The sequence below is a fragment of the Brassica oleracea genome, chromosome C8 (assembly GCF_000695525.1).
Source record: "Brassica oleracea var. oleracea cultivar TO1000 chromosome C8, BOL, whole genome shotgun sequence".
In the NCBI taxonomy this organism is placed as follows: Eukaryota; Viridiplantae; Streptophyta; class Magnoliopsida; order Brassicales; family Brassicaceae; genus Brassica; species Brassica oleracea.
This window is the reverse complement of record NC_027755.1, coordinates 19,522,141-19,544,918: the sequence shown is the minus strand read 5'-3', so window position 1 is coordinate 19,544,918 and position 22,778 is coordinate 19,522,141. Positions and strand designations below refer to the sequence as shown.

Below are 22,778 nucleotides of genomic sequence, written 5' to 3'. Positions count from 1 at the left end.
CCAAATGGCCCAAGAGAGATTTGATTTGGGCTGGATCCAAAAATAATGACCCAATATAGATTTGTTATTAATATTACTTAATTGCCCTTAATGAAACATGCAATGTTAGTGAAGGAAACATGCCCCTAAGGTAATTATGACAATAGGATCCTGCTTTAATAGTATAGATATGCTTTCAGGGTTTTCATTGAATAGACTGCTTAATCAAATTAGAGAAACGCTTTAACGTTAAAAAAAATAGGTCTACATATGATAGCATGATCATGTTTCATCGTTAGCAATATGTAATGATAGCCTATGTCTACCGGCTACATATATATAAATTTGAATTTTTTTTTCTCATATGTATGATGTATATATCTAGAAGGCTACATTAAAGTCTTCATTGTTTTACCCTTCTAGCCAACCTCGGCGATCTCCGAACACATCCGCCTGATAATGTTTGATTCCAAAAACAAATAAGAAAGCAAAAAAAAAAAAAAAAAAAAAAAAAAAAAAAAAAAAAAAAAATTACAAACAACATTTCGACTTGAGATTTTGGTCGATATGTTGGCTGAGACATTGAATTGAAATGTATTCACAATTGAAATACACACACACACATTGATGATCCCAGAAAATCTTACTTGAGAATGGCTCAGGAGAGAAGGAATGCTCATACGTTTCAAAGAAATCCTTATTTTCCCTCTCAAGTCCTCTCCAAACTGCAACCAAAACAAAACAAAACATTTTTTTATTATTTTCAATTTGTAGCACAGTACTTGCTCGATATGAGCATGGAATATAGCCGAAGAGTTGCTTTAACATTTGTGGCTTCAATAATTGTTTTATGTGTCGACTGTCAATGCAAAAAAAAATTAGCGAACATGATCCAAGAATCTTCAGAATATTACCACTCCATTTCTTTAAATTTCCATATTGATACCTTTTGTCTTAGACAAATTGAAACCTATATCTAAAATACCATTTTGAAACTCTTTTAACGAACCCTAGTCCCTAGAAACAATTTTGATATATACACAGTGGCGGAGCCACATGAAGTAAGAGAGAGGCAGTTGCCCCCGATGAAATTTTCAAATTCAGTGTAATTTCTTTAAAAAAATTAGTTACGCCCCTGGCTCACATATTATTTTCTGCTAATAGTTTTCATCTTTGCCCCGGATAAAAATGTATTCTAGATCCGCCACTGTATATACATTGTGGACAATCATAGGCTATATATATGTGTAATGATTATAAAGACTAACCGGTGAGCGTAACGAGTGGTGGAATGGTTGCGTGGTGATCTAACGCCTGGACGCATTCGTCACGACTCATACGGAGTATGATACACCTCTCTATCATATGTTGAACCTAACAAAATCAACTACTAATGGTGAGGATTGTTACACCAAACAAAAGACGCATAAACTGTATATGTATGTGTGAGTTTGTGTATGTACCATGTGAATGTATGAGTGTGGGTCGCAGTGGAGACAAGGGAGGTTTTGTTGTTGTGGTTGATCATCATGATGAGTAGTAAACATTTTTGTCTTCTGTTTTGAAGATCCGTCTTCTTCTTCTTCTTCGTATATCTCCAATTGATTAGGGGACAAATCCAAGAACTTTGGAAGAGAATTATGATGGTTTTATAACGAAAAGGAACAAAACATGCATGAAGATATTTTTTGTGTTCAGTCAAAAAAAAAAAGATATTTTTTTTGTGACAAGATTGTACACATTATACATACGCTGATACACGTGGTAGGTATATTAATGGACTTATCCAAGGGAGATCCAAGTGAAGGGCTAGAAATAGAGGAGAGGATCCAAAAGATAGATTCTCTATCATCCAAAAGATAGTTTCTCTATCTGCACTTTATCAAGATATTTATTTTTAGTTGAATTTGAATCTAATCTTTTGACTACGACTTCGCAGTAAACTTTTTTTTTTTATCACTTTCTGAGAAATAGATTATACTTTTGTTAGCGTTATTGTCGGTTTACTTTGTAAAATGGAATCAAAAGACTAACCGGACGAAAAAACTTTTGGCTAATCTAATTCGGTTCAACTTCTTCTAAACAAGGTCTGTCCAACCAAATTATTGTAAGAGAATCGAAATTAATCTAAACCAAACTGAAAGATTATCATATACGGTTTAGTTGGATTGGAACTTTATATGATTCCGCTTCTTCATACATGCCAGAACCCTTGTTCGGTATATACATCCAAACATGTCACAAAAGTGATCGCTGGTCCCGTAGTCGTAAACGTTTACCTTTTGAATTGTGTGGCCCAACCAAATGCCACTTGAACCATTCATACACGATAAGTTTTGTGTATAGAGGCAACTTGAAAGTTGAACAATATATGAAGCTCTCCGTAAATTTGGAGGATTAGTGTTTGTGATTTGGTTCCTGTGACCTACGTGTGTGTGTGTGTGTGAATTTAGTGGGGGCTTAAGTCTACCTACCAAGTCTCAACTCTTGTGCAATTTCAAGAACTGCTCTATAATGTTCCATAATTTTTTGTTCTAACAAAGTCTTTTTGAGAGATTATATTCTTTCAGCTGCTCATGTGTTGTTGTGGAGGAACAAGAAGATCTTGGTGTGTCGGTGTGACCGTTGGAACGGAGGTTAACCGTGGTTTGATGTTTCTTCAGGACTTGGCTTGTAGAGGGAGTTTGAAACAGTTCCTCATGGTAGTGTATATCTTATTAACATCTGCATAATGTTAATAATGTTCATGGCACTTTAATCAGTTCTGCATTAACATAATTTTCAGGCTGCGATTGGACTATGGCTAGCCGCAATGATAGGGAGCTGTTGCAACTTCCTAACTGTTTTGTATATTGGTGAGTGTTTCTTACTTAGTGAGACTCTTTAGAAAGATTGAGAATTGAGTTCTTAAGATTCTTTGTAAGTGATGATGCATTTTGTATGTGTGAAGGGTTTGTGGGAGCAGGAGGTGTGTTCGTTTGTATTTTCCTGTGGAGGATCATGTTTGGGATTGCTAGCACTTTCGTTGGTCTCTCTGAGGGTATGGCTAAGTACGGCTTCCTTGTTCTCTCCTCTGCTATTGTCGCATTTGCTGTAAGTGTTTTTGGCTCTCTCTGTGCCCATCATCTCCTATAACTTTAGCATTGTCTAGAACTTTGAGAGACAACTTAGGATTGGTTCAGTGGTAGATAATTGTCCAGAGGTAAAAAATGTGGAACTGTTCTTTAGTTTTCATACAAATAGAGTACTGTTTTGTAGTGTATGGATGTGAAATTGAGCTATTGAGATAGTTTTGAGGGTAACCTGCAGGAGTAGATATACAGGCACATTTTGATTCTGTTTGCAAAATTTTGATCAGTCTTGCATTTGTTAATCTATTGCAATATCGTTACTTCTTTGGCTAACTCCTTTTCTTATGTTATTAAGTAATCAGTGCTCATACCACTATATGTTATGTTATTAAGTAATCAAAATGTTATGTTTAAGAATTTAATAAATAAATTTGAAATTTAGTAAAATAATGTTTAATATTTTTTTAAGAACCCTTAAATAAAAGATTTGCAATGGATCACACAAATATACAAGTCTCTTAACTAAGTTTCTAACACCCACTTTTCCAACTAAAAATTATTAAAAAAAAAATTAAGAACTCCTAAATGAGTATGTGGGATAATGATGCTTTGATACGAACATCTCAGTTTTAGTAAACCTTGCATCGACGTGTAACTACAATATGATAAATGCAAATTATCATCCTAACTTGGAATCAAATTAGTTTCTGAAATAAATTAAAAGGTTCAAGGTTTTTTACCTTCCTTTAATTTGAGTTGATCAGTTTTTTTTTGTACAAGAAAATCCAAAAAAAAGAACTTAGAGATCTTTTCTAGCAGATCGTTTTCAAAGTCATTGAAACTTATGCAAATAATATCCTAACAAGGAAAGGACGGAAGAAGTTTCGGACACTTATGCAAATTTGGCTGAAGTTTTCTTGGTTGTGTGTTGGGAATCACAAATCCTAACAAGGAAGTCTTTTATCTTTTTCTGGCAACAAACGGCTTGACAGTTTTGACCATTTTGTACATGCACAAACCTGATTCATTTTTATGATAAATCACATACTTATCAGAAAATAAAAACTTCAAAGGAAATCAAAGGTTATGCACTGGACGTAGTAAAAAGCTAAATCGTATACAAACATAACAAATCATCAACCAAATATTAGTTGGATATCGTGTAACGTTACAAAAGAATAGTAGTACACATAATAATAAATTAATTGTGTCGGTGTGGTTGCAACCACTAGAAGGGCCTTTTGCTTTCTTCTTTTTCAACAACACACATCTAAATGATATTTCCCCTTCTACGGAGGTTTTTTTTTGAACTGTCCTTCTACGACATTTTAAATAAATGCGTCTACGAGTAAATATGATGGGTTTTAACACATAATTAGGATTAAAAAAAAAAGAAAATAACTTCAAATCATTCACAAAATCTATATATCCATAATACATCAATAGCAAATCCAAATATGCATCTACAAATACGTAATCAAACATTAAAAAGATTAAAAAAAACGAAATCAAATTTCAGTAGAGTCAAACCAAAATATTACAAACCTATAAATCAGAAATATTTTTAGTAAAATTAATTGAAGTTTCAATTATATACTAAGAATAGGTTACCAATATAATACAAGTGAAGTCAGTGTTTATTAAAAAGTTAATTTATCAGCTAAAATGATTACTTGTTTCCTATTTTATTTATTTTTTTAAACGAAATAAACACAAACCTGTGCACTAAATATGTATCATTATAATATTTTTAAGACAATTCCCACCATTTGCCTCTTTTCCATATTATTTTAGACAAACGGTGCGATTGATTATTGAATATGGTAGTAAGTATTTTTTTTGTTTTGTTTTTTCTCTTATTCTTAAATAAAAAACTATTTTTTTTCTTTTTTCTCTTTCAAAAGAGTTTCCTCCGACGAACCTGGCGTGCTACGGTTTGGTCCGGTCCAATTTTCCAGAAAGTCATATGGTCTACAGATACTAAAGAGCTAAAAAGTATTCTTCCCCGCCAATAACTTACCCGCCATATTTGCCCAACGACCAAGTGCATGGTCCCACTTGCAATTTAAAACGGCTAATTACCTTCCCAACATACCGAGAGGCGCGTTTGATCCCGTCTTCTTCCGTTACCCGTCCCATGAATTTCGGTTAATCCCTTGTGTACTAAAGCGCAAGTCACTTCACCAATAACAAACTGACAACGGAAAATCTTTAAAAAAAATGAAAATTACAAAAAGCAAAACAGGTTATTGTTTAGCAAATATAGAAGTTTGAAAATCTATACTATTATTTGAGAAGTGAATTTACTTATTTGTCACATTCTCCATGATTTTAGGCTGAATTATTATTTTTAGTAAATAATTTTAATTAAACTATCATTAAAATACAATTCATTATTTATTTGATTAAAAATTAATATTATAGAAGCTATCTCAAAAAAAAATGAAACAAGTTTTTGAAAAAAGAAAAGATAATATCAGGTATTTATTTTGTGTTTATCTACATCTTTCTTTCTTATTCACTAATTTTTATAATTAGTAGTATATATAAATATAATAATTAGATTTATAAATATACTAAAATATTAAAAATATGTAATAAAAAAATTATTTATATTTTTTGTAGACGTAATATGTCATTGAATATTTTTTTGAATTATTAAATTTATTTTAATATTAAAATTATTTTAATATTAAAATAACAAAAAAGGTATATAAGCAATAACAATAAAGTTGATTTAATTTTTTTTGTTATTTCTGATTTTTATCAATATTTTTTTATTGGGAATTGAATTATTTTAAAATATTTTTAAAACATCTGGCTCCAAAAGAGAATATTTTCAAAATATTAATTTTTAATTAACTATATTTACTTTTATGTTTTTCAAGAATTTCATAGAATTATAACTATTTTTAAATTACAATTTCTTTCAAAGACTATTATGTAAAGAAAAATGTGATTCTATTTTTTTTTATAAAAAATGTATTTTCCAAAATTATTTGTTTCAGTTATAATTATTAAATTTTGAAAGTTAAAAGACCATTTCGAAAATAAAAAATTTATAATTTTATAATAAGAAAATACTATTTAATCTCTATATTTAGAAGCACATACAATCTCTATTATAAATAAAAATAGAAATTGACTATAACATATTTTCCTCTATTATAGCATTTAGAAATAAGTATAACAATATATATCGAATTTTCAGTACATTATATATTAGGGATAATTTGAAAATTACCCTAATTATTATTTAAATTTTGAAAATTATATCCATATTTTTATTTTTTGAAAACTACACTTTCTAATATATGAAAAGACATTTTTATCCTGCTTCTGATTAAACAATTAAATTCGAAATTTTATTATTTATATTTGAAATAAATAAATATTAATATATTAATATAACAAATAGAAAAATTTGGAAATATATAAGTCTTATCTATATCTTTTAAATTTACAGAATTTTATGTGAACAAAAAATGTAGACAACATTATTTCAATTTAAAGAATTCACAAAGATTAACACTTTTTCTATTTTTTTCTTTGCTATTCTTTCATTCTCTATAGTTATTGTTGTCATTTGGTTAGTTTAAAATTCAGGTTCAGAGAAAATTTGAGGCAAACATTTATTTTTTTGTTTTCTAGGAAAATGAGAGAAATAGACCATGGCAAATATATGGAAAAGGAAAGAAAGAGATCATGAAACTAAAATCAGAAGAGAATGAACTGAAAAAAATAAAAAAAATAAGAGAATTGAAGAAGTTAAAGGGAGACAATATCGAGATTTGTAAACAGTTCAAAAATGGAGATCAAAAGCAACGCCATATATGCTCTGTGAAATGAAAAATAAAAATAAAATAAAAAAGCAAAAGTGAGTGGTGATGACGTTATTTCCGGGAGAGATATTATAGTATTTTTTTAAATGTAGTGAAAATTGTATTGTTGTTCACTTGTTTCTAGAAAAGTTTTTAACGGAATATTTCAAAATTATTTCTGTTTAAACAAATATTAATTTAGATATTTAAATTAGATAGTATTGTCATTTTACTTATATATAAGTGTACTTTTCAAAAACAATAAAAGATGGTATAGTTTCCAAAATATAATCCTAAGGAAAGTTATTTTTCCAAATTTTCCCTATATATTAATGTTTTATTTGTCAACATAGTTGGTTTATTTTAGTGTTTATTCAGTTATCTTTGTTTAAAAAATGTCATTTTATCTTTTTTATTTTGTTTCAAAAAAGTGTCATTCTACATTTCCAATGTAAATTTTTACATTAAATCTCTTTCTTATCCTTTTAAATAAGGGATAATTTGCAAAATACCCTATTTAGGATTTGAAATTTGATAATTGCATTTTCTATTTTAACTTTTGAAAAATACACTTCTTTAATTATGAATTGACCTTTTTACCCAAGATATAATTCGAAATTAATATATAAATTCGAAATTAATAAAATAATATCATTAAAATTAGATAAATATGTGTGTTAAGATAAATATGTTATTTTACCATTTAAATTTTACAATAACAAAGATAAACATGTGAATTATGACTTGTTTTGATTTTATCATGATGTTTATACAGATTTCTCTTTATTTTATTTTCTTCAACTTACATAAACAAGTCATGTTGTTAAAAAAGAAAAACAAGTCACAAAACATATGGTGTTGCTTGCATTGAAGTCTTATCGAAAGATTACTTTCATGTTTATTTGAAAAAGTTGGAAGAAATTCTGAACAGTGGATTCACAAATAATTTTCTATCTCTAATGATTTTCTTTTAAAATAATTTTTTTTAAAATTGTTTAATTGGAATTGATAACTATTAAGATTGGACAATTTGGTAAATTTATATATAGATAAGTGTATTTTTCAAAAAGCTTAAACAAGGGTGTATTTTTCAAATTATATTCTTATTAAAGTGCATTTATCCAAATTTTCCCTTTAAATAACCAATAGATGGTTAGTTAAATCATTTTTATTTAAATAATTGTATAATAAATAAGAATAGATTAGTATATTTTTTATATTTTTAATATGCGTGAAATGTATCCAAGTGACACTTATTATGAAACGGATGAAGTATTATGAAAGATATTTCACAATATAATTATACAATATCAATCGTTTATTTACTTTAATTAATATAATATGTAAAGTTGGGTTAGGTCAAACATTGTTTTGCTTTTGATTTATTTTGAGATTTTTGGGTTTCGGTAATTTCAAAATTTTGATTGAATAACATTGCTTTATATTAGCCGTTGTATATTTGTTATTTAATTAGATAATTATTATAAATTAATATAATTAAAATTGTTTAAAGATAATAACATATTTTAAAATAATAAAATATTGACAATGTTGTCCAAAATAATGTTTTTAAATTAGTAAAAATTAAGAAATTGAAAGACTCATAAAAATATTACAAATTTAATGTTTAACTTAAAAACAATTTCTTGAACTTTAATAGTATATTTATTAAGAAATATCTATAAAAGAATTATGCACGTATGTGCGGATAAAACACCAAGTATAAATGAAAAGACAAAACACCCCTAAAGAGTAGTTGACTACTCTCTTCTACTGTCATGGTTTTACCCCCACTCGACTCTGGATTCCGTATCCTGACTTTGAATTTGACGTGAAACGATTATTCATCATTATTATTTTATCTCATTCATATCGCTCTCTCTGCATTTTCACATTAATATTTGATATATATATTGTTTTTTTTTTCTCTTTTTCATATTCATATAACAGCAACCGTGTTGGGTGATCAATATTGATTAATCGGTCGAATAGTTTGAATTAATATACGTCCCTCGTCGTGGTATTGACTTTGTAAGATTTAAATTTGAATTTTCCACATGTCTCATCGTCGATAAAATATAAAAAATACTAAATCATTCAGTGTTTATATTTAAAAGGAGTAGTCTGTATCGTAGTCGACATTCATATCGTCTGACTACTAGACATGTGTTAGATCATGAAATGAAGTTTTTCAAATACAATTGTCTATAGTACGTGCGCCATTGTATTTATCATGCGGTCGAATAAATTATTGCTCTCGAACGTGGTCACAATTGTTTTATATCTAACTTAGCTTCTTCTTTTTTGCCATCTGTGTATTATTATATTAGCTTAATGCAATTAATCATATTCCATGTTTTTTGTCAACATTTTCAGAATTCAATGTATTGCTATGTGGACTTACATATTTATTTAGGAGAAACTTATTCATCTAGACACCCTTTATTCAAAATGTCTTATATTTATTTAGGAGAAACTTATTCAACTAATAAAGGGTTATTCGATCATTTCATTTTTTTTTTACTTTTCAGCTTCAATGATCGTAATAAATAACAAAAAAAAGGAAAGGAGAAAAAGAATAATAATGAAAAATTGAAAACAGAAAAGTTGGCGTAGTGAGAAGGGAAAGATACACAAACTCACGACGAAAGAAAAGACGAGAAAGCAGCACCAACGGTTCTTGCATCTTGTTTGTTTGGTGGTGTTTACATTTACTACTATCAACCATTATTATCATTATTATTTTTCAAATTTAAAATAAAAATAAACGAAGTATGTAGTATGTAGTTTTGTTTATTGAAAATAAATATCGAAAATGGCAACCAACTTCCCCCACTATCTTCATCACACACTGTCCCCGCTCCATCGCACCCGCTCAATTGCTTACAAACAAACCATCATCATTCATTTGCTTTCTTCCTTCTTCTTCCGTTTCTTTTGCCTCTTTCTTTTGTCTTCTTCCTTTCGATTTCTTTATAAAAAAAAATTGTTTTATTTTCTTGTGGCTTTAATTTAATAAAGTCTTGTTCTTCTATAGCCGTTTCATCCCTCAACCAGAGGCATCTTCTTTCCTGTCAAGATCCTGAATCATCGGTTCGTCTCTGCCTCTCTCTATATTTCTTAAACTTTCTTTTTATCAGTTTTAAATCAAATTTTCAAGAACAGACCAGCTTCTTTATATGAGTCGATGATGATGATGATTTTTTCTCTCTTCATGCAGGATCTGAGAGAACTAGGGTTTGTTAAATCTCATAGATTTACCATATATCAATAAGCTAAAAGTACATATATATTCTTTTCCTCGTCTTCTGTCTTTTTTTTGTTGGAAAATTAGGGTTTCTGTTTCTAGGTCATGGATCGTTCTTTGAACCTTTGTAATCTTTCCATGTTCTCATAGATTTACCATATATCAATAAGCTAAAAGTACATATCAATATATCCATCTGCAACTTTGACTTATGAACCAATCAATCTCTTTATCAGGCATAATCATAGAAACCTATAGTCGTTTAGGTTAAAAAGGTTATATATAATTTCTCCTTATGTTTTATTTTATTTTATTTTATTTTCTTCTCTTAGATTTTCTATTTTAACACCAAATCTGTTCTATGATCCAGCATTGTCTTGTTTACATTTCTCTTCTTTGTAATTCTAGTTGGTATATTCGAGTCAAAAGTTTTAAATTTGGAATATTTTTCTAGGCTAATGACTTTTTCTTTCTTAATTGCAGGCTTCATTCTTCTTCTGTTAGTACTCTAATTCAACCGAGAGAGTCCAATATTTTACCATCTGTATACTTTTATTGAAGAAGAAGAAGATGTCAAGGGGAAACAATGGATACACTGTACCACCGGTTTTCATGAATGAGAACCACTTGCAATACCAGACAAACACACAAACCAACCAGCTTCACTTCCTCGGAACCAGTAAGTTTCTTGCTTATCATCATTATGTCTTTATCTCAAACTGAGAAACTGAGAATCCTGTCTTTTTTTTTCTTTGAAGTGGGAGGTGGCTGCACTGTTGATCCAGTAAACTATTTTGCTAATGATAATCATGCGCCAATGCTTCGGCCTAACAAAAGAGGAAGGGAAGCTGAAAGCATTAGTCATAATATCCAAAGGCAACACAAGCTTCAGATGTCTTTAAACTATAATCATAACAATATTAGTGTGCAAGAAGAAGCCCCCAAGGAGAATCTAGTCTCCACTGGTCTTAGACTGTCTTATGATGACGATGAACGCAACTCCTCAGTGACTTCTGCTAGTGGTAGCATTGTGGCTGCTGCTTCCCCAATCTTACAGTCACTCGATGATACTCTTCGGATTGATCTCCATAGACAGAAAGATGAACTTGACCAGTTTTTAAAAATTCAGGTACTAATCCTCTTTGTTTGTGTTCTGTTTTTTGCTCTGTTTTAAGGTTCTTTGTTTTGTAATGTTTTATTTACTTTTTTGTGTGGTTCAGGCAGCTCAAATGGCGAAAGAAGTGAGGGATATGAAGCAGAGACAGATTGCGTCTTTTCTCAACACAATAGAGAAAGGAGTGAGCAAGAAGCTTCAAGAGAAAGACCAAGAGATCGATATCATGAACAAGAAGAATAAAGAGCTCGTGGAGAGGATAAAGCAAGTGGCAACGGAAGCTCAGAATTGGCATTATAGAGCAAAGTATAATGAGTCTGTGGTTAATGCCTTAAAGACAAGTCTACAACAAGCAATGTCACACAACAACAACAACAACAACAATGTGGTTGCTGGTGCAGATCATTGTAAAGAAGGGTTTGGAGACAGTGAAATAGATGATGCAGCTTCATCATACATTGATCCAAACAACAGCAACAACAACATGGGGAGCCAGAGGATGAGATGCAAGATGTGTCATGGGAAGGAAGTGTCGGTGTTGGTTGTGCCGTGTAGGCACTTGAGTTTGTGTAAAGAATGTGATGTGTTCACTGGGTTTTGTCCTGTATGCAAGTCTTTGAAAACTTCTAGCGTTCAGGTCTTCTTTTCCTGAAACTAAACAAAAAGTAAGTGAGAATACATTATATAAATCTTCTCAACTTTTAAAAGCTATTATTAACATCTTTTCAAAATGTATATAAGTATTATGCATATGGTTTTTGAAATCTTGAACCCAGTAACATTATGGAACAGAATCTTGTAAGCAAACTGCAATGCCTTTTTGGTTATAACCTGTCCTACGTATTTTGAACATCTTCAATGATTTCATCACTTGATATGGTAAACCAGAGATACAATTTATGTAAACACATTCCAACACTTGTATTTTTCAGCTCAAGAGGAAGAATGAACTGACATTAATCTCTCTGCGGTACGGTGTGTATTGATAACCTGCAGTGGATGGATAAACTAACATGATAGTGTTTGCAACTGGGGACTAAGACAGTGAACATAAATTAACAGAGCTTACTTTTCAGTGTACTTAGGCCATCTTTATCCCACAAACGTTTCTTAATTTTTTTTTTTTTTTTACTTTTTGTTTTAAAAAAATTAATTAAAAAACACACCAATCACGGACTGCCACGTGTCGGTGGGATCCGCGAACAGTGCAAAAAACACACAACAAACGTCTCTTATTTGGTGCACATAAAACACCGCTTTTTCCTAAACCGTGGACCCCCACCCCTAGAGACGCTTTAAAACAGAGAGATAATGATGCTCTTAGTATTCCGCTTCATGGAGTGTTGAAAGATGTAGTTGACAACAGTAACCTAGAAAAGGATTCATGTTTAGTTTGCTTAGAGAGCCAAAGCTCGAGGTTTACTTTAAAATAGTTGAAACAGAGCTGCATAAAGAGCAAGCCTTCTTTATTCAGCCTATAAAAAACGATTTACTTTAAAATAGGTTGAAAAGAAAACATAATTAACAAAAAAAGAATTATGTGATATTTTAAGAGATATATGAGTGATTTTAGTATAATTACTATTTAGAGAGTGTCTTGAACATTTTTCATCTAAAAGTTTTAGCAGCCTAGACGCTAAACATTCCCCTAAATCCTTCATAATTCAGATAGGCAAAGTTTGGCGGCCAAACATTATTTTATTTGCTGTAATATTGCAAATGCATATGGAAGTATAAAATTAGGAATGTCTAAATAGTAACTTGCTGGCAGCATTTATCGCAGCTATCCATAGTACCACATCAACTTCAATCACCATATACACATACGATTGTTAAAAAGATAGTCCCAGTTATTTATTTATTTTGTCTGTATAAGGAAATTAATCAATCAAATATAAAATAGTGTTAGGAGAACTACAAAATGATTTGAAACAAACATTTTTACAAACTAGTCGTGGAAGGGAAGGATATTAAGGTAAATTACAAGGCCGTTGCATGGAGTTCACGGGAGAGCCAATAAACACAAGATAAAAAAGGTTCACGAGCGGGTCTGCGCTTGAAGACGGCATATAGAAGTATATAAGCCACCTAACAAATTTCGTGAAGCCAAAAGATAGAACAAAAAATTAGTTAATCCAAAATCAAATAAACAATATAGCCTCATGAAGGAAATACCGTGTTACAAATATATACTCTTACAGTTTTACGATGTAAAAAGAATATTAATGATTTTCCGTTCAATGGCTTCAATAAAAGGAGACTAAACATACAATGAGAATTATTCAAAAAAAAAAAAAACAGAAAACGAGTATGCAAATCCTATCAAGTCGTGGATTAACAAAGGATGGGTGATTAAGTTTTTCTTTTAAATACTTTTACGTACACTACAACTCATACCCCAAACCTTTTAGCAAAAAAAAAAAAACAAAAAACTCATACCCCAAACAAGAGTTGTAGTGTATACGTAAAAGTATAAAATTAAACAAGATTTATAAGCACCCCAGTGTTGCACTATTTTCTTGATGATATCTTAAAAGGTTTAACAAATGTAATATGTGCATTAATTTACCGTCTCGTAACTAAGCACAAAAACAAAATATAAAGAGCACCAACATAATAGGCATGCAACATGTTTGGTCCACCTCAGAGCATGATTAAACCAGAGTTTTTAATTATGATGAGATTCTTACCGGAAGTTAAGAAATAGTTTCTTAACTTTTAAATAAAAAAATTAAGAACCGGTTCTTAAATAAGGATTTTAAGAATCGGTTCTTAACTTTTTTAGTTAAAAGTTAAGAACCGATTCTTAACTTCCGATAAGAACTCCACTCTAAGAACTCCGGGTTAATCATGGTTTTAGAAGTCTTTGAATTTATATATATATGCATCGTACGTCAGCTCAAGGCTTATAGTTTTTAATAAATGTTTTGTCTGATTTATTCTTCAGGATTCTTTCCTTCATTTTATAAATTTATTTTGCTTTTTGTACTTGTTCGTCTCATGCAACAGTGAACAGGGGCGTCTTCGATATATTTTAATGAGAAGGTCACTCAGAGGGATCTATTTAGACGTATGTATTTGCTGACAAGTTGCCCAAAAAGAAAAATGTATTCGCCAAGTAAAACCGAAACTAACCGTAATCCCAATAAAGAAGCCAACGTGTCACTCTCTGACCAAAGTGACCGTCTTCGCATATTTAATTAAACGTAACGAAAACGATTTTGACTTTCGTGCATCTTCGTGTACCGTGACAGTATTGTAATTGGCATGTTGGTTATCGCTAGTATTTTAGTAGGAATCATGTGCCCGCGCAAGATCGTATTTGAGCAACAGCACCAAATATACCTAAGAAAATCCTCTAACCATTGTAATTTACGTTTGTTTATAGAAAAGAATACATTGAAATTTATCAAAATATTTATTTACCAACCATCAAGATCAAAGTTTCATGTGATGATATTCTTGTCACAGCAATCTCATTTTTTTGTTGTTTATTTAGATTTGAAGAATTAGAAATATTAGATAGCCACCAGCGTTATGGCTGTCAAGAAGATGATGTCGAATAACATATATGTGTTTGTTCATCTCACATGATACTTTACTATTTGCAGACTATGTAGTAAATTAATATTTAATTATAAGCATTTTATAATAGTAGTTCTGAACAACCATAATTAAAAAATACACAGTTGCTTATTCATTTTCGATGGTTCTATTAGGACAAAACAACAACTTCCTTTTTTTCCAGCTTACAACAGTTGAATTGAGCAGTCTTTTGTATTTATTCATTAATTTTAGTTTTATCTGAAAGACAAGAAATTTCATAAAACTATGAGCGCACAAGGCTTTTTCTGAATCCGAAGGTGGTTTACGCCTATCCGTACGGTACATGATTGCATCATTTTGTAGAATTAATACAATAATAGCTTGTGGCATATTACGATCCTTTTGGCTAGACCCAGTCCTTGATCGAAGTAAAACGAGGAAAAAATGTGTAGCTAGTATCAATATAACGTAATTAGTGTAATATACGTTTAATGCTTATATAACGACATAAATGTAATAGAGGTTATTCAATCTTATATGGAAATGTAATAGAGGTTATTCAATCTTATATGGAAATTCACAAATGCTTATATAACGACATAAAACAGTTTTCACGCCTATTGTAACCTAAGACCCGGTCTGGGGCATACAAAGGAACCGATCGTTTAAACCATCACATTTTATACAATAATTTTAGCTGTATACAGAACATTTATTTGAGCGTAAGACATTTATGAATCTTTTAGAATATCAGGCTGGCCCCAACGACGAATCGTTGGTGTATATATGAGAGGACGTAAAGAGAAAAGCTTCGGTTACTTTCTGTTTTCTGTTTCTGCTCCTTCCGTTAATAGCAGCCTTTTTCTTGAATAGTAAATGTCTAAATGAAATTTAATCTAGAATGGATTCAACATTATATAAATAAATAAATGTAAGAGAAATAATGAAATAAGTACTAATAATTGAAGGAGTTGTGAATACAAAAACAATGCCCGTGAAGTGGTGCATGTGAGTGCTAAAAGAGACGTTATAATCAGTGCCCCCTTGATAACATATAGACCACTCACGAGTCTCTTTTTTTTTATCTTCAAATATATATATATATATATATATATATATATATGTTTTATAAATTATTAATAGTACTAATAAAATTTCTTAACAAATTTTTGTTTCTACTGCATTTTCTTTCTTAAAAATCTATTTTAAAGATTTTGATTATCCACTTGGAATTCTTATATTAATCATCGCGTTTATTTTTTTATTAGTAATTTGTTTATTAATTTCAAATTTTACAATCTATCGTTACTTAACTTGGCAACTTCTAGGCTCTTGGCCATACATACTAATACATACTATCTACTCTCTAGCATGTTCTTGATAATGACTGTAAAAATCACATTCCTATGTATTTAGAAACGCATATATTTTTTTCTAGATGGCCTCTTGAACTTGTACACGGGTAAATTGTGAAACATATACGACACTCTTGTCGTGCCAATACGACAGATCCAACACATGCCTAAGTTCCACACACATGCTTCAATGCTTGTTTCGATCTAATTGTATATATCCAAATAAACATAAAGCAAGATCCTAAAACTGAATATGCACTTCATTTTTTTTATTAACAAGTATCCCCACTTCATGGGGCGCATATGCATGTGTTTGTATATATGTGATCATATGAAGTATTGGCTATCCATGTTCCCAACCAAATTAGACGAGCTTTTGACCAACAAATACTCTCCAGGTGGCATACACAAAGCCCCTGACCAGTATTTACTCAAACATGCAATTCAGGTTTTGGCCGTTTGGAACTTTTACCCGCGAAGAAAAAGAATCTTCGTTTCAATTATAACTCACGAGTAGTAACTTTACATCACTGTCAATATCACAAAAATCCAACTAAAAGCGTATATTATGGTCTTACTATCGTATATAGTAACTTACACATAGCAAGCTTAGACTTATTCGTTTATTTAGAAATTTTTAAAAATAAGTTTGTCAATCACAATATGGAAAATAATGGACTATTGATTCCATTTTCATTTACAATCTGAAAATAAAAATCAATTTTAAAAACCCGTGAGCCTCTCAAGTCTCAACATTATTCTTGGACTGCTTCCTTATTTAAATCCCCTCAACAACGTTCTCTTTCTTCAACTTAAACCAACAACTTAAAAGAAACCAAGTCTCTTACTCTCAACCACCACAAAACACTCTTCGTTGAGACAGAGAAACAAACAAAAAAAAATGATGATGAGAAAAAGTCTAAGCCTGAGAAGCATCACGTTGATGATGCTAATGGCGGTTTTGGTATGGTCTGTAACCCTAGAGACCTGCATTGCTAGAAGAGGTAGACACTGGAGACATAACAACCGACGATCCACTGACTTGTCTGATTCCATGTCAAGCAAGAAACCGAAAAGCCATGGGAACAGTCACCACAGCTCTCACAATAACAACAACAGTCATCACCACAAGTCCAAACCTAAACCGAAGCCAAAGCTGCAAACACCGCGCAAAGTTGACGACAATTATAACTCTCCGGTAGTTTCACAACTACCAAAAGTCCAACCACCGTCTCTTCCGTCGCTAAATGAATCTCAGGTCTTCAATGTGATGGATTTTGGTGCAAAGGGTGATGGTATACGTGATGACACTAAGGTAAACAAATAAAAAATTAAATTAAAAAGCACATTAATTTCTTTATCCGTACAGTTTTAAATCCTAGTGGCAGTATTTGATTTAATCATAGCATTTTTATATGAGAATTAAATAAAGACAAGTTACAGTTGAGAGATCACTGAGACAAAACACGAGACAGAACAAGAGAAAAAAAACTGAGCTAAAAAGTGACAACAGAAATAACAGATTACAAATGGTACCAAGCCTTAACAACCATTATTATAATTAATGGTGACTAGTGTAATTAACAGAGTTTTTCATAATGTTTTGCAGGCGTTTGAAGCGGCTTGGGCAGCTGCTTGCAAAGTGGAAGCATCAATGATGATCATACCGCCAGAATACACTTTCCTTGTTGGTCCAATCTCATTCTCTGGTCCTTATTGTCAACCAAACATTGTGTTCCAGGTGAGAAATTGATCTTCTGAATATATAAAAAAACCGTCTCTCTTTAGTTTAAGATCTAAAACGTTTTTGTGTGGTTGCAGCTTGATGGTACAATTATAGCTCCAACGGATTCAAAGTCATGGGGAAAAGGGTTAATGTGGTGGATTGATTTCACAAAGCTGATAGGAATTAAAGTACAAGGGAAAGGTGTGATTGATGGTAGAGGCTCTGGTTGGTGGCAACAAGATTACCCTTTCATTGATGGTGAAACCAAACTAATCGTCCCCTTGAACAACTCTGTTAACCAAAACCCTCCAATAAGTGAGTTTGATTTGAAAATGCCGAGCATTAAACCAACGGTGAGTAACAAACACAAAACGAGCTTTGGATTGTGAAACTGTTGTTTACTGATATGTGTACATAGGCACTAAGATTCTATGGGAGTATTGGTGTGGAAGTGTCCGGTATAACGATCCAAAACAGTCCTCAATGTCACCTCAAATTCGATAACTGCGGCGACGTTGTGGTACATGACATGACCGTTTCTTCACCTGGTGATAGTCCAAACACTGATGGGATTCACCTCCAGAACACCAGAGATGTCCTCATTCACAGCACAACACTCTCTTGCGGTATGATCTTGAATTCTTGAAATCTTGAATCTTGATATCTTGAAATTCTTGAAATTTTTGAATTCTTGAATCTTGAATGATCCGAATTTTTGGCTAATGATGTCTACTGTCTATGTGTGTATGCAGGAGATGATTGCATCTCAATCCAAACTGGTTGCTCGAATGTATACATACACACCGTGACCTGTGGACCGGGTCACGGTATCAGCATCGGTAGTCTCGGCAAAGACAGCACAAAAGCCTGCGTCTCAAACATAACAGTACGAGACGTGGCGATGCACAACACGATGACAGGGGTCAGGATCAAGACATGGCAAGGAGGAGTAGGATCAGTGAAAGGAATACTCTTCTCAAACATTCAACTCAACGAAGTCCAGCTTCCAATAGTGATAGACCAATTCTACTGCGACCATACCACATGCAAGAACCAGACATCAGCGGTTGCGGTCGAAGGAGTGACTTACGAGAGGATCAAAGGCACTTATACCGTGAAACCGGTTCATTTCGCATGCAGCGATGACTTCCCATGCGTAGATGTGCAGTTATCCGCAATTGAGCTTAGGCCCGTTCAAGAACGGTATCATATGTATGATCCTTTTTGCTGGCAGACGTTTGGTGAGCTCAACACTCCTACTCTTCCTCCTATTGATTGTTTACAGATTGGGAAGCCGGCGAGAAACAGAGTTCAGTCTGATCATGATGTGTGTTGAAAAATATAGATGAATGTATATCTTTTCTTAAGCCTACTAGTACTAGTACTAGTAGTACCACTGCATACAAATTATAAAAATGAATACTACTAAAACATTAATATTCATAATAATCCAAAAGATGAAACTAATATCATCACCATTGTGTTAAAGTATTTAAAAACCACACAGACACATTAAGCATTGGCTAGAGAGAAACATTCACAAATACCTAACGTGATCAAACTTGTCTTTATGGATAATAAGAAAGCAACAAAGACACGTAACACATTTCATTCATTTATCAGTCAGACATGATCTCTTCGACCTTCTTGGAGACAGCAAGGTGAAACTCGGTTGGTTTGATGAACTTTAAGGTACAAAAGTCACCGACTGACAAAGGATACTCTCTAACCAATCTCGCCCAGCCACTTGAGAAGGTTGCCCTTGTCTTCCTCACCAAGCAAACCACCTCCCATGAACAGTTCCCATTGGAGTGGTGAATGGTGACCATCTTATACGTTTTCGGGATATGCACGTCAGCAAAGTACGTTGGGATTGGCTGAATAAAAAAAATCATCAGAGAATGTGCTGATACTGTTTTGTTTGTGTAAATTTTTGGTTTTTAATCTTACCAGGAACTTGAGGTATGATGTCTTTATAGTGATGTTGAATACTGGAACAGTATCCTCATCGTTATTGCTCTTCATCTTCTTCTTCTTCTTCTTGGATGTTTCGCCTTCCTCAAATCTCTTGCTTTTGACCCTAACTCCTCCCGTCTCCTCAGCCTTCTTCTTCACATCTTTGTTGCTGCTCTCTCTCCTACTTCTCAATTTTCTTTGTTTAAAGCATCAAAAGCTACTACACTTACTTAGAGAAGCCATTGTCCGGGGCCTCCTAGGTGTTACAAGCTCCTTGCCATTCTCCTCGTAGATCTTGACATTGAAGCACATGAGTCCAGTGTGAGTGAAGGTAACGAGCTCTTTATCTCCCAAGGCATTGTCGTTCACAAACTGGTTCCATCCACGCTTCTCCATGTAGTAGAATCTTGGGTTCATGGAGACTTTTACTTCCCATGAGATCCCCCACTGCGTCCTTATCACCATGTTACTGGAGTAGTCGTTTTGTGGGACGTTTCTTATGAAGTCGTAAGGAAACGCTCTCTGAACACATACAGTGAAGAATGTTAAAAAAAAAGTTAACTTTTTTAGACAAAGTTTCAACCTTTCACCACTAATCATCAAGTGGGTCTAATCACAAACAAAAGACAAAGACAAAGACTCAACCTTTATGTTCTGAGTGAACAAAAAAAGACAAAAGATTCAGCCTTTTTATTAAACTCATAAAGATTCAGCCTTTTTATTAAACTCATACAACCAAAAGATTCTAGTCTACCTTTTATACAAAGCTAACAAGATTTCAACTTTTTCAAAACAGAGCAACCCTAAACATTCAACTCAACAAAACAAAACACTATACATCACAAAAGAAAGAGATTTAACGTTTCATACACAGAGACCCACCAAAAGATTGAACCTTTTAACGTGAACACACCAAAAGAAACAAAAAGATCCAACCTTTCAAACGATGCTAACAAGAAAAAACTTCAAATATAAGGAGATGAAGAGATTTAGTAAAGAAAAGTACCATGCTTTCAGAGGATAAGTCATCACCCTGAAAGATCTTGAAGAAGCTCAAATTCTTAACATCTACTTCACCCTGACCCAAACCACTGCTGCTACCTATCTCTCTCTCCTTAGGAAACATCATATCTTCAAGCTCTCTCACTCTCTAGTGTCTACTTCCTCTCTCTCTCTCTCTCTCTCTCTCTCTCTCTCTCTCTCTCTCTCACACGCTCTATGGTGTTGTAAACGAGCAAAGTGTGACCCTTGCTTCCTTTTCAAAGTATTTTTGCCTTTTTTCATGTGTAATTCATTTATGAATTACGGAAACATATTTATATTTATTAGTTTTCATTACATTTTCTTATACGAAGAAGCACATTCATTAGATTGGTGTGATCAACAAAGATGATCTCATCTTTGCACCCTCAGTTATTACTTTTCAGATCGTAAGAACACGATTGACCCAGAGTTTTTTTCTTAGAGTTGAGTTTTTACCGGAAGTCAATAAACTGTTTTTTAACTTTTAACTAAAAAAAAATAAGAACTGCTTCTTAAAATCCTTATTTAAGAACTGTTTTTTAACTTTTAACTCAACCTAAAAACCCGGGTTTAACCATACTCTAAAAGAGAAAAAAAGTTCAACTTTGACCTTTGACTGCCAGATCAGATTTAAACTTTGTCTAGAAAAGAAAGCTTGGTGATTTATCTTAAAAAGTTGGTCAGTATTCAAACCCAAAGATACGTAATATTCTTAACTTTTTTTTTGCATAAATATATTCTTAACTTGGTGTCACAAGATATGAAGCTTACTACCTATGAGAGGAGGAGGAGGATATTTGATATGAAGTAGGCCATATCTTACATGCTATTATCTATGTTTAGTTAAAAACACACATATTAAAAAAATTTAATTTTTGTCTAGAAAACAACATGAATACTATAAATTAATGATATTCAATAAATACAAAATAAATTATTAAATATGATTGGTTGCACAGTTTTTAATAAAGTAAAAATTATCTAGAAAAATGAAAACATCTTATATATTGAAATATTAAAATTCTTTAAAACATCCAACAATTAGGAACATGGAGAGTACTTATTTGTTTATGTTAAAAAAAAAACATACTTATTTGTCGTTCCGATCATAGATATAACAGAAAGATAAAGGTAGAAGTTGAATCAACGATTGATGGAGGGACATGATTTGCACTGTGAAAATATAAAGGGATATTTTTAAACAATATTTGGGGTAATTTTTTCATAATATACAATAGTATGAGGGCGTTTTGTCATATGACTGCGCAATTTGTAGAATCCCAAAAGTGGTTTATGCGTACAGCGTACGGTACATGACTGCACAATTTTGTAGAATTAGTACAATAATAATAGCATGTGGCATAATACGATCCTTTTGGCTAGACCCAGTCCTTCTGTCCTTGAAGTAAAACGAGGAAAAAAAATGCGTAGCTAGTATCAATATAACGTAACTAGTGTAATATACGTTATACTTCTTTTTTTTTTTTTTTATGTTATACTATCTTATATGGAAATCCATAAAAGCTTATATAACCACATAGAACAGTTAATATGACCACAACAAGAAAACATATTTTTTACTAGGGCAGTATTCGTTGTAAATTCGTCGTAAACGGGGTGTTACGACGAATTAACCTCGAAAGACGTTTCGTTGTTAAACGTCCGTCGTAACGAAGGTTTCGTCGTAAACGATAAACGACTCGTTACGTTTACGACGAAATATATTCCTCGTAAAGCGCAGGGAAACAATTCGTCGTAAACGACACATAAGATTTCGTGGTAAAGCCCACGTAATGATTTCGATGTAAAGCACACGTAAATACTTTCGTTGTAAATCACTCGTAAACATTTCGATATAAAACCCTCGTAAATATTTCGATGTTAATCATTCGTAAACATTCGATGTAAACTCCATGTAATGTCTACGAGAAGTTTACATC

General features: G+C 32.1%; 6 protein-coding genes across 12 annotated transcripts; 3 read left to right on the top strand and 3 right to left on the bottom strand.

Annotated features, from left to right (window-relative positions):
- Nucleotides 1-209: 209 nt before the first annotated feature.
- On the bottom strand, nucleotides 210-1,663 carry LOC106310972. The gene is made up of 4 exons (XM_013748198.1): nucleotides 1,443-1,663; nucleotides 1,248-1,353; nucleotides 627-704; nucleotides 210-432 (listed from the first exon to the last, which is right to left on the bottom strand). Exons 1-4 carry the CDS (start codon nucleotides 1,524-1,526, stop codon nucleotides 383-385), a joined length of 318 nt encoding a protein of 105 aa, XP_013603652.1. The 5' UTR covers nucleotides 1,527-1,663; the 3' UTR covers nucleotides 210-382.
- Nucleotides 1,664-2,229: 566 nt separating this feature from the next.
- On the top strand, nucleotides 2,230-7,002 carry LOC106307209. Of its 4 annotated transcripts, none has more exons than XM_013744092.1 (4): nucleotides 2,230-2,681; nucleotides 2,765-2,834; nucleotides 2,930-3,072; nucleotides 6,702-7,002. In XM_013744092.1, the coding sequence occupies exons 1-4, from the start codon at nucleotides 2,556-2,558 to the stop codon at nucleotides 6,897-6,899; spliced, it is 537 nt and encodes a 178-aa protein (XP_013599546.1). In that variant the 5' UTR covers nucleotides 2,230-2,555; the 3' UTR covers nucleotides 6,900-7,002. The 4 variants fall into 4 exon arrangements, with proteins under 4 accessions (XP_013599546.1, XP_013599548.1, XP_013599547.1 ...); XM_013744094.1 differs by lacking the exon at nucleotides 6,702-7,002 and adding an exon at nucleotides 4,955-5,292 and having other exon boundaries at nucleotides 2,232-2,681; XM_013744093.1 differs by lacking the exon at nucleotides 6,702-7,002 and adding an exon at nucleotides 3,870-4,945 and having other exon boundaries at nucleotides 2,232-2,681.
- Nucleotides 7,003-9,709: 2,707 nt separating this feature from the next.
- On the top strand, nucleotides 9,710-11,946 carry LOC106307208 (BOI-related E3 ubiquitin-protein ligase 1-like). Of its 4 annotated transcripts, none has more exons than XM_013744090.1 (5): nucleotides 9,710-9,964; nucleotides 10,092-10,108; nucleotides 10,602-10,797; nucleotides 10,877-11,247; nucleotides 11,339-11,946. In XM_013744090.1, exons 3-5 carry the CDS (start codon nucleotides 10,689-10,691, stop codon nucleotides 11,882-11,884), a joined length of 1,026 nt encoding a protein of 341 aa, XP_013599544.1. In that variant the 5' UTR covers nucleotides 9,710-9,964; nucleotides 10,092-10,108; nucleotides 10,602-10,688; the 3' UTR covers nucleotides 11,885-11,946. The 4 variants fall into 4 exon arrangements, with proteins under 4 accessions (XP_013599544.1, XP_013599542.1, XP_013599543.1 ...); XM_013744088.1 differs by having other exon boundaries at nucleotides 10,092-10,152; XM_013744089.1 differs by lacking the exon at nucleotides 10,092-10,108.
- Nucleotides 11,947-16,928: 4,982 nt separating this feature from the next.
- Nucleotides 16,929-19,276, top strand: LOC106308183 (polygalacturonase At1g48100-like). Its single transcript, XM_013745317.1, has 5 exons — nucleotides 16,929-17,448; nucleotides 17,743-17,874; nucleotides 17,955-18,212; nucleotides 18,278-18,485; nucleotides 18,612-19,276. Exons 1-5 carry the CDS (start codon nucleotides 17,035-17,037, stop codon nucleotides 19,193-19,195), a joined length of 1,596 nt encoding a protein of 531 aa, XP_013600771.1. The 5' UTR covers nucleotides 16,929-17,034; the 3' UTR covers nucleotides 19,196-19,276.
- A 91-nt stretch (nucleotides 19,277-19,367) lies between these two features.
- On the bottom strand, nucleotides 19,368-20,961 carry LOC106310889 (B3 domain-containing protein At3g17010-like). Its single transcript, XM_013748120.1, has 3 exons — nucleotides 20,822-20,961; nucleotides 19,810-20,337; nucleotides 19,368-19,736 (listed from the first exon to the last, which is right to left on the bottom strand). Exons 1-2 carry the CDS (start codon nucleotides 20,942-20,944, stop codon nucleotides 20,026-20,028), a joined length of 435 nt encoding a protein of 144 aa, XP_013603574.1. The 5' UTR covers nucleotides 20,945-20,961; the 3' UTR covers nucleotides 19,368-19,736; nucleotides 19,810-20,025.
- LOC106308873 (B3 domain-containing protein At3g17010-like) lies at nucleotides 19,479-19,884 on the bottom strand. Its single transcript, XM_013745979.1, has 2 exons — nucleotides 19,810-19,884; nucleotides 19,479-19,736 (listed from the first exon to the last, which is right to left on the bottom strand). The coding sequence occupies exons 1-2, from the start codon at nucleotides 19,882-19,884 to the stop codon at nucleotides 19,479-19,481; spliced, it is 333 nt and encodes a 110-aa protein (XP_013601433.1).
- Nucleotides 20,962-22,778: the final 1,817 nt, after the last annotated feature.

Bases quoted from the DNA above. Each gene is read 5' to 3' on its own strand.
- LOC106310972 (XM_013748198.1), bottom strand. From the start codon at position 1,526: ATGTTTACTACTCATCATGATGATCAACCACAACAACAAAACCTCCCT. The intron at 1,354-1,442 runs GTACATACACAA...TGATTTTGTTAG, and splicing joins CACACTCATACATTCACATG to GTTCAACATATGATAGAGAG. The intron at 705-1,247 runs GTTAGTCTTTAT...TTTTGGTTGCAG, and splicing joins ACCACTCGTTACGCTCACCG to TTTGGAGAGGACTTGAGAGG.
- LOC106307209 (XM_013744092.1), top strand. From the start codon at position 2,556: ATGTGTTGTTGTGGAGGAACAAGAAGATCTTGGTGTGTCGGTGTGACC. The intron at 2,682-2,764 runs GTAGTGTATATC...CATAATTTTCAG, and splicing joins GTTTGAAACAGTTCCTCATG to GCTGCGATTGGACTATGGCT. The intron at 3,073-6,701 runs GTAAGTGTTTTT...TTTGTTTTCTAG, and splicing joins CTGCTATTGTCGCATTTGCT to GAAAATGAGAGAAATAGACC.
- LOC106307208 (XM_013744089.1), top strand. From the start codon at position 10,689: ATGTCAAGGGGAAACAATGGATACACTGTACCACCGGTTTTCATGAAT. The intron at 10,798-10,876 runs GTAAGTTTCTTG...TTTTCTTTGAAG, and splicing joins GCTTCACTTCCTCGGAACCA to TGGGAGGTGGCTGCACTGTT. The intron at 11,248-11,338 runs GTACTAATCCTC...TGTGTGGTTCAG, and splicing joins ACCAGTTTTTAAAAATTCAG to GCAGCTCAAATGGCGAAAGA.
- LOC106308183 (XM_013745317.1), top strand. From the start codon at position 17,035: ATGATGATGAGAAAAAGTCTAAGCCTGAGAAGCATCACGTTGATGATG. The intron at 17,875-17,954 runs GTGAGAAATTGA...GTGTGGTTGCAG, and splicing joins AACCAAACATTGTGTTCCAG to CTTGATGGTACAATTATAGC. The intron at 18,213-18,277 runs GTGAGTAACAAA...ATGTGTACATAG, and splicing joins TGCCGAGCATTAAACCAACG to GCACTAAGATTCTATGGGAG.
- LOC106308873 (XM_013745979.1), bottom strand. From the start codon at position 19,884: ATGAAGAGCAATAACGATGAGGATACTGTTCCAGTATTCAACATCACT. The intron at 19,737-19,809 runs GTAAGATTAAAA...TTTTTTATTCAG, and splicing joins CATCATACCTCAAGTTCCTG to CCAATCCCAACGTACTTTGC.
- LOC106310889 (XM_013748120.1), bottom strand. From the start codon at position 20,944: ATGATGTTTCCTAAGGAGAGAGAGATAGGTAGCAGCAGTGGTTTGGGT. The intron at 20,338-20,821 runs GTACTTTTCTTT...GTATGTGTTCAG, and splicing joins ACTTATCCTCTGAAAGCATG to AGAGCGTTTCCTTACGACTT.